Source organism: Orbicella franksi, chromosome 5 (genome assembly GCF_964199315.1).
Source record: "Orbicella franksi chromosome 5, jaOrbFran1.1, whole genome shotgun sequence".
Taxonomy (NCBI): domain Eukaryota; kingdom Metazoa; phylum Cnidaria; class Anthozoa; order Scleractinia; family Merulinidae; genus Orbicella; species Orbicella franksi.
Window position 1 is genome coordinate 12,373,064 of NC_138149.1, and position 9,337 is coordinate 12,382,400.

The 9,337-nt window shown below is 36.0% G+C and overlaps 2 protein-coding genes across 2 annotated transcripts in view; one reads left to right on the top strand and one right to left on the bottom strand.

Annotated features, from left to right (window-relative positions):
- LOC145486261 (condensin-2 complex subunit G2-like) overlaps nucleotides 1-5,352 on the bottom strand; it is a 33,222-nt gene extending 27,870 nt beyond the window's left edge. Inside the window, exons 1-6 of the mRNA XM_081464888.1 lie at nucleotides 4,905-5,352; nucleotides 3,537-3,701; nucleotides 3,128-3,251; nucleotides 2,398-2,467; nucleotides 1,611-1,695; nucleotides 986-1,120 (exon numbers count right to left, since the gene is read on the bottom strand). Coding sequence (XP_081321014.1) covers nucleotides 986-1,120; nucleotides 1,611-1,695; nucleotides 2,398-2,467; nucleotides 3,128-3,251; nucleotides 3,537-3,701; nucleotides 4,905-4,982 — 657 coding nt within the window. The 5' untranslated portion in view covers nucleotides 4,983-5,352. The remainder of the gene's footprint in view (nucleotides 1-985; nucleotides 1,121-1,610; nucleotides 1,696-2,397; nucleotides 2,468-3,127; nucleotides 3,252-3,536; nucleotides 3,702-4,904) is intronic.
- Nucleotides 5,353-5,408: 56 nt separating this feature from the next.
- Nucleotides 5,409-9,337, top strand: part of LOC145486264 (SWI/SNF complex subunit SMARCC2-like) — a 20,782-nt gene continuing 16,853 nt past the window's right edge. Inside the window, exons 1-9 of the mRNA XM_081464890.1 lie at nucleotides 5,409-5,554; nucleotides 5,724-5,795; nucleotides 6,609-6,659; nucleotides 6,992-7,077; nucleotides 7,516-7,597; nucleotides 7,789-7,881; nucleotides 8,612-8,681; nucleotides 9,122-9,191; nucleotides 9,312-9,337. The exon at nucleotides 9,312-9,337 is cut by the window's right edge and continues 50 nt beyond it. Coding sequence (XP_081321016.1) covers nucleotides 5,444-5,554; nucleotides 5,724-5,795; nucleotides 6,609-6,659; nucleotides 6,992-7,077; nucleotides 7,516-7,597; nucleotides 7,789-7,881; nucleotides 8,612-8,681; nucleotides 9,122-9,191; nucleotides 9,312-9,337 — 661 coding nt within the window. The 5' untranslated portion in view covers nucleotides 5,409-5,443. The remainder of the gene's footprint in view (nucleotides 5,555-5,723; nucleotides 5,796-6,608; nucleotides 6,660-6,991; nucleotides 7,078-7,515; nucleotides 7,598-7,788; nucleotides 7,882-8,611; nucleotides 8,682-9,121; nucleotides 9,192-9,311) is intronic.

Sequence of the window (9,337 nt, forward strand, 5' to 3'; positions counted from 1 at the left end):
CATTGTGTTAAAAGTGTATACCTAATCCTAGATTTCTTCTTTATCCCATGCTTGTGACATGCTGAAAGTTTAATCTATCACATTTATTTTATTTTCAAAACTCAACATATATGAACATGAATTCAGTTGATTATCACTGAATTGAAGATCATTTAAATATATTACAGGTGTAAATAAGATTTAGCTGGTGGTTATTAGCAGGATAGAAATGCAGAAGAAGGGATGAAGAAGACCACATTCTCAACAGGTTCTGGCCTTTAACAGTTAAATGCAGTACCCTTCTGCCTTTGTAATGCCCCTGCTAGATTTTAGAGAATGGCAGAGAGTGCCTGTATGATATCTTGGCACACATTACTTTTTTTTCCAATTTTATTCCTTGAGCTTTTGTTCCTTACTTCTCAAACTTGACAAAAAGGGAGGGACTCTCAAGAGTTCCATTACAGGATGTATGATGGTGTCGTATAAATAAACAGTGAAAAATGATCCAGAAGTAAACCAACACTGACTTGATTGCAGCTCAACTTGACGTCAGAGATTTTCACACCTTTCCAGGGTTGGTCACTCTCTATAGATCTGATTGATGGTCTGGAGGAACAAAAACACTGCGGACAAGGTTCCCTATTGTCTGGGTGGCATCATCATACACACTTAAAATGTAGTCTTTGAAGGAGGTTGAGGAGGTTTTCCAGAGGTTAAGATCTACTTAAGCTTAGCCCAAAGATGTTTGTCTTTTTTAACAGTAGCCTTTTTGGGTAAATGATGTGTGGATCTAAGTAAAACTGAGGCTTTCAATGCTTGGTCAGTACTACGTCAGGCCACAGAAGTTAGAAGTTTTTGTGGGGTAGCCTCCTCTTTTTGCCATTTCATTTATGGGTGTGCCTAGATGATTAAGAGGCTACAAAAGTTGACAGAAAATGGAAAAAATATTTTCATCAACTTTCCCAGGTTTGTTTCTTTGCAGTAGGTTGTTAATGCTGTTTCTCACCTCTTCTAACTTCAGGTACACGGGATGGATCATACACTGGTGAAGAAGTTGCTTCAAAGATTCTGAAGAATTATCTTCAAAGTCCATCAGTAGAAGTGACTGGCGTAAACTCCACACACGCTTTACATCAGAAACCTATAGTGTGTACATACATTTAGCAGGCAGGACTTTCTATTAGCTATTATCATCAGATTTTTGAATTATAGGAAAGGACATCCTTGTCCTATTTTTTGATCTACAAAAAAATTTGGATTGCTCAATGCTTGCATGCATCAATAAATCTATACGATACATGTAAATTCTGCTCCTTTGAGTGACGGAGTTAAGTGTAGTTCTGAGAAAGACTGTTGTCCATGTTGCTGACCAAGACTTCAACACTACAAGCAGTTAATACTTGCATGTACAATGTATGTATTATCCTCCACTTTGTTCTTGGTGTTTGAAATATCAAAAAACAACAACAACAGAGATCTACAACTGTACATGAAGTCTTTGCCAATGCTAGACTAGTCGACAAACAATAACAAGTACAATGTATAAGTTGCCCCGTGCAAAAAACCACTCTAGAAAAGCTTCTGATACTTCTGGACACAACCCCTTTTCTACATGTAATAAAGTTGCTTACAATTCCCCTACTGAGGCTTCGGATTATGAGATAAGGAAAGGTCTGCGTGACCAACTCCTCTTTTCCTTCCAGTTCATTAAGAAACCTGCAAAGTGGAATTATGGAAAGGTCACAAACACAAGTGTACTAGTCGTGTCCAAGTACACGTACAATTGGTGAACATGTACATCTCAGGGTTTGGACTTTACTAAAAGATCTGTTTTGCATTAGATCAAGGTTCTCATTTCAAGGAATGTAACTGAATGACTGTATGTAACTACATATATGGTAGATGAATAAAATTAAATTACAGTATGTAGTTGAGCATATACAATTGTACAGTGTATAGTCAAGGACATCACAGAATTTTGAAGGTGACGGCTTTATGGTTAGGAGGAGGCTGATTTTGCCATCTTTTTCCTGAAGAATAATTAAAGATGAGTAGCCCGGCAGAGTTATTGACTAAAATCCTGTAGTAGATGGTGATTTTCAACAACAGGCAGCAACTATTGACAACCCTGTGAAAGTCTATAATATATGGTGACTAACCAGGGTTCGAAAAAAGTGACGTCTGGTTGTCTGGGACAAGTGAATTTTCTTGCTGGGCAAGTGACTTTTCACATTCATTTTGCCCAATGGGAGAGGGCTCAGGCATGCCATCAGCCAAGTAAATCAATAAAGAGCAAACTAACCCTTGCCCAGGGCAAGCAAAATTTGACAACTACCTGTCCAAGGGCAAGCTGGAGTTCAATTTTTTTTTTGGCCTGCAAACTTGTATCAATGGCATTTATTCATAATTTTCACATACCACAGTTCACATAGCTGTGCAATATTGTTCTGCAAGGTTTCTGCTCCTTCTGGCAGGGACATCAGCAAACCTATAATAATTATATGTACATGTACATGAACACACATTTTACAGCCGAATCAGACTCTTGTGCATTAAAAGTATGTTTTCTCACTTTTCCTGATGCAACTATATCAATTAGCTTGTGGTAGAAATTTACTACTCCCTCCCATGGCCATCCCCTCAAGACCAGAATCTGCACCACAAAGACAACCATAGAGACCCCTTGGAATGTTCAAATGATTCCATTATTTGAACTGTGCAATATTTATGGAAATCAGAGACTTTGGGAATTCAACCTAATCAAGATGTGTATACTTAATTGGCCACTCCCCATTGGGGCTTTTGAGGACCAATTATTCAAGAGAGAAAATTCTCTTTAAAAACTTATTAATAACTCCAAAAGTTTATACAAAGGAAAAGATAACTGTGACTTGTGTTTGGATATCCTGTCTTTAGTTAATACAATTTTATTTCTCTGTTTTCTCCTTAGCTTTAGTTTCAATTGAGAAGATTTGGAGAATACTTGAGACAGTGTTTTAATACTCTTCCAAACACCTGTAAAGTTTGTTAAAATTACACTGCTGCACTCTCATCTCGCTGTTCAGAAATGTGGTCAAATGTACCTAATATGAACACAATACCAGTAAAAGCAATGATTTCACAAGAATAAAGATTAAATTTCACAAACCATGTAAAATGACAGCAGTTTCCAGCAAAGCTGATGGTGTGTGGGGAGACTTTTCTGGTGTAGCTAAAGCACAGAGTGCCACTACAATCACACCTTCAAGATAGGAGAGTAGGACAGACAATTGCTGCAACAAAAATTGCATCAAGAAACTTAGCAGTATGCAATATTTTGTCTACAATAATAATAAGACCTCAATGAGCCCGAAAATGCCATCTGATCACATTTTATAATACTTAGCATCATAAAATGTACTGCCACCACACTTATCTGGCTACTTTCTATTTGCCCCAAACAAGAGCCGGGCCAGTTTGCAGATAATAACATGTACATGTAATGTAGATCAACAGGGTTGCAACGTACATGTAAATATGTGTTATCTCTTAGAGTAAAAAAACTGTTGTTTAGTTACCGATGGCTCTTCATCTTCATAGTCCATATTTTGCCCAGATCCCACTGGACTTGTTGATAACAGTCTGTGAGTCATATCACGAAGGCCACACCATAGCCTTTCATGATCCTGTTTGGACAGGGTCTGCAACAGCTCTTCAACATCAAATGATTCATTCTTTGAGTTCTATTAATGTAATAAAAGTGAACAATCAATATTACCTATTTCTACATGTTTCCTGAGAGATCTGCAGGTTCTGCATGTAGTATCTTTGCTGGGTTGCAAATTTTGTTTTAGAGCTTTCAGTTTGTATTCTTCAACATCATTAGTTCCTTTGTGAAAAATATACATGTTGCTATCCTTTGCTCTCAAGAAGTGATCTGATTGGTTAACTCTGCACCAAGTGACCCAGTTTTGAGTAAGTCACCTGTAATCTGGGATATGACATTTACAGACTGCAGACTTTTTACTTAACATTGTTTTCCCATTTCCATTACTGAGAGGTAACCGTAAACAGGCTAACCTGAGTAATGATATTCATGCTAACCTGAGCGCTATTTTGGCCTTAATGTAGTCTGCAGTCTGCAGTCTGCAGTCTGCAAATGATGTCATACATGTACACTGCCTGTAATCTTATCTATGTACTTTTTAGGTACACTTCAGCCACATATCACATGAGTTTGGTCAAACTATGGTTCGTACTTTAGCATGGCGTAGTCAAGCCAAAATACTCATGACAAGACAAAACAAGCCCGAGAAGCCCCCCAGGCATAACAAAAAAGGTGCAATTTTTATATATTTACCACATCCAAATTTGGCGAAGTGACCACGCTATCGTGGCCATATCAGGTCAGTGACTTGATATCACAGGACAGCAGACAGGCCTTCTGATCGGCCTTATGAATTTGGGTATGCTAACATCACATATTATCAAATCATCATCTAATTAAATCTGTCAAATACTCCACACTGTACGTATAACTCCACATGCACAATTGCTCTTTTCACATGTTCTAGACATAAGATATGTTAATTAGTTCTCCGCGAACGTGAAGCAAGCGAGAGTAAAATCGCGACGTTTCGAGATTTCAAGGAATAACAATTTGAGCAGTTTCAAATATCAGATAAGTCTTGCAATGTTCAGCGCAGTTTGATCCAAGTAAGCTTATGCAAAATGCTATTGTCAACAGGCCGTTTAGTTTGGCTCGCATCTATCTGCATTTTGTAGCATTCACTTCTCTTATAAGATCTAAGTTTAATTGACAAGAGGTTGTTTATGAATTCAGCTACATAGCACATGTGTAGAAACAAAAATAAATTTGGTTTATGAACACGGACGATCGATTATCGCGATGTGATCAACAAATCAAACCAGTCCGCTAAACTCACGTGCTGCTCTATGAAACGAAGAAAACCTTGGGGGGAATCCTCTCCAACGGATTTTAGAAACTGCTCTCGAAGATTCATGGCGAAAGGTACATGCGATTTACTTCCACTGTAAAGCCAGCAAGACAAGCAGATCGATTACTTCTGTGGCTTGCACTTGGTTATGGATCTTTGCGCGCTCTTTTTCGATCATTAGGTCACGTGTTAGTTTTGGTCTAGTTCCAGTCCATTTCTCTCAGAAGTTTATTCTTTGACGTCATGTATGCAACACAAAACAAGATTTCATGGCTATGAGTTTAAAAAAAATTCAAGCAAACCTTCAACAAAGTCTTCAATAAACTAGACTGTTCACAGTCCCCCTCTTTATTTCAACGCACGCGATGAAAAAAGCGAGCGAAACATCCATTACAGCGAACTTCTAAACCCAAAAAGCAGGCAATGCACGAAAAGACAAAATTTTCCAGATGTACCTTACATGGACACTATGTTTTGCATAAACAACGTTGCAGCTTGAGCGACTCTTTCAGACAGAAAAAACCAACATGGCGGCACGGAAAAAGGATGGCGCCCCGGACTGGAAATACTACGAATCGACTGAAACTATCGCTCTCTTCGAGCCGGTCAAGCAGTACTTACTAAAAAACTGCAAAAAAGTAATTGCTACATGGCTTGAGATTTCCATAAGAAAATTCGATTGCTTTATCTTGCCGCTTCACCGCGTTTCACCTCTCAGTTTTATACTGAACACATGGCTTAGGTGGTTGATTGTGTTGTAATCTGTCCATGTCACGTAATCGTTTACCGTGTTTCTATTTCTTGTAGTATGTACAGGTGGAACCACCAACAAATAAAATTTTGGCTACACTAACTGCGCAGTTGTTACAATTCCAAGAGGTAAGTTCATCTATGAGGCATTCTGCTTTCTTGAGTGCATTATGATACAAATAAGCTTAGCTTTGATTTGTTGATAATGGTGTTAAAATTGATAGTTTGGAAACGAACTGTTGCACTTTTTCCTCGGACAAGTGAAACACTTAAGAAGTTATATGTTAATTGCCAGCTTTAAGTTGGTAATGATCTTTTGATCACAGCGCCGGGCTAATTCCAAGTGACATTTCAAATGCAATCAAAAGACAGCAGTGTGTACATATATGAGGGAACGAATGTGGTGTAGTTTGAATATAGAAACTGTTGCACTTTTTCCCCAATAAGTCTATTGCCAACTTTTAAGTTGACACCGTGGTGGAAAAATTCTTAGAACTGTTGTTTAATCAAAATCAAAAGAAAACATCTTTATTTATACATAAAATGTACATGTACACACGGTGTTTACCCATGTAAGAAAACAAATGTGGTGTACGTGTGTTCATAGACTGTTGCAAACACAGGAGAAATTGTGTATGGAAAATGTTAAAGTTTCTGTAAATCTAAACAAAGGTTTACAGAAATATTTTGAATTTTCCCAGTGTTTTTATTTCGGTATTCAAGTAGAGGTTAAGACAGTCAACTCCAACATGTTTTTTGCCTTTGCCATTGGTGCTTGCGGTCAATATGTTCTGCTAGTGCATGCAGCAAAAGGTGCTGCTCTCAGTACGCCATTAACCCCCAAACCAGAACAGTCCAAAAGGCTCAACTACTATATGTATGTTTTTTTTGTTGTTGTTTTTTTGCTTATTTTTTGTCTGTTTTCTTTTCCGTTTTTTACAGGATAATTTTGGAAAAGATGTCAGTAAGCAGGCCCTCTTGACCAAGCTGCCGGTAAGCTGATCATCATGAATTGCATATTTTAAATGCATGCCAGTACATGTATTTGTGTGTAGCTCCTTTGAACTGGCTAATTTTCAATTTTTTTTTTTTTCTTTGAAGTACAAATTTACATGTTAAATGCTTTGTTTGCCATGGCTACGAATTCAAAGCACCAATCATGCAAGCTTTTTACATTATTTTAATATCACTCTGTCTAATAAGTCCACATACTCCACATATAATGTATGTGAGTGTGTATTCATTTTCTTTTCTGCTCTAACTTCCCATGGTGGATCACAAAAGAAAATGACAATTTTTTTAAATTTTTTTTGTTGATGTCACAGATGAAGATGTTCATGGATTATTCTTCTGGTGGAAGTCTTTGTGTTATTCTGGCAAATATGTTCAAGACCAAGATGGAGCAAGGATGGTAAAGTTATTTTTCATCAGGATTTTTTTGTAATGTACATGTATTGAATATGTTTGGTGTTATATTGCTAAATACGGGTAGTAGAAATTTGATATGAAATTTTAAAAAATCATAATTATATTATTATTATTACATGTATGTGACCCACAAACTTGAATAGTGAACAAAAATGATGAACTATTTACCGGTAGATTTAACTACATGTTTGTTGCAAAATTTGACTAGTTCAAAATTTATTTTGATTTCAGTTTAACCTGAAACTACTTGTAAGCAAATTGAAAATCAAAGTAGATGAAAAAGTCTCAAAATTAATCAAAGTTAGATGGAAATGATCATAATTTAATAATGTTCTTTTTTTATCCATCATGTGTTACACTGTTGTAAATTCAGTTTCATATTTCATTATTAATGTTGTGCATTAATATGTTATTTTTTCAGGAGAAGATTTGATTTTCAGTCTCCCTCACGTATGGATAGGAATGTCGAACTTTTCTTGAACATTGAAAAAGCCCTGAAAGAGGTAGAGCTTCAGTAACTTTTAATTGTTTCCTTTTGTGTGTGTTCCTTTTAACCTTTTCATTCATTTTCAAGTAAGAATTTTTATCATTCTGTAATCAATGTTTTAATTTATTGAAAAGAGAAAAGTACATTAGACTGCTGGTGAGGAGAAAGTCACAAATTACTAAAAATTTAACTATATTTACTTTACAGGCCAAATTGTTGACACTTCCACAAGTATTTATAACACCCGAAATTGATCCCAGACTTGCAGTCAAGTTAAAGGATATAGTAAAAAGACACAATGTAAGAATTCATGTGGTTTGATATAAAAAATGTACATTATATATAATAATATATACATGTACAGGTGCTGTTTATTGGGTTATTATAATTTATTGATCAAATATGCGGTCAAGATGGCCAATGGCCTTTTTGTGTGGTTATAGACCGAGATGCAGTCATGGTCTATAATCACACAAAACAGCGCACCAATTTTTAGCTATCTTCAACAAAGTTTGTTTGGTGAATAAGGGGTTATTAATAAAATGATGATAATAATAATAATAATAATAATAATATATTTTGTATTATACAATAATCTCTTCATTGCCATAATCTAAAACAAAGGAAAATCAAACTGGGTTGAAAATGCTGTATACTGTACATGACTTGTACCAAGCACAGAGATTACCTAGTTACATAAGCCATAACGTCATGTTATGCATGCACTTGTACAATATGTGAATTATAAAATACCAACGTGTAAGTTTTATGTGGCTTGTGTTTGTAGCTGATGTAATGGGCACTCCAAATGGTTAACTCTAGGCCTGTAAAGACAAAGCAAAAAGGCATAATTATAGTAAACAACTTATTAGCCTCAAATGTTCGTTTTTATGGGAAATTCTCAAACCTCGGCAAGGTCTCGGTTTGAGATTTTTTTGTAAAGACCTCACCCTCAGTTAATAAGTAGTTAATATTGGACAGGTCTGCTAGTATATATTTTTGAGCCTTTCTGATAATTCCCATATTTCAGGGTGCTATCACAGAAGAGAAATCGGAAGCAACTCATATTGTTTATGGACCTCCGCCACCCTTTCCAGAAGGTTGTAGTTTGTTTCCACTCTAGTTGCATTTTTTTTTTTTTGTCAATTTATATGTCATGTATTTTTAATTTTACATGTAAATTTGAGAAGTGGTGTACATGCAATATTATGAAATGAGATTTAAAAAAGAGCAATACAGTCCAAATTCCATTCTAAAGGGTGTGTGATACCTACATGTACAGTATGTAATTATTTGGATGCACAATATGAAATGCGTAGTATGGGTGTATATTTTTCCGAGTGTTGTAATTTGTATGAGCCCTATAGTGCAAGTCAACTTATAATTACAAGAAATGCATGGAACTTGCATGTACATGTAGCTGTATGTAGCAATAGTATGTACACTTGCACTTAACTAAATGTATCAGTAAAAGAGACATTCATTTGGTAATTGTAATTTTGATGTAATTTTGATGTAATTTTTTTTTGCTTGCTTGTAGAGGAGTGGTTAAGGCCACTTTTGAGACAGGATAAGCAGGTTCTGGTTCATTGGTGGTATTACCCAGACAGGTTTGTCAACTTAATGACTGTATATATTTTCTGACAGTAACAATGTAACATCTTGGTTAATTATTGCTTAAGATGCATGTGAATGATTAAGAACGTTACAGTCTGATTGTATTTTCTTAGTTATGACACATGGGTGCCATCTACTG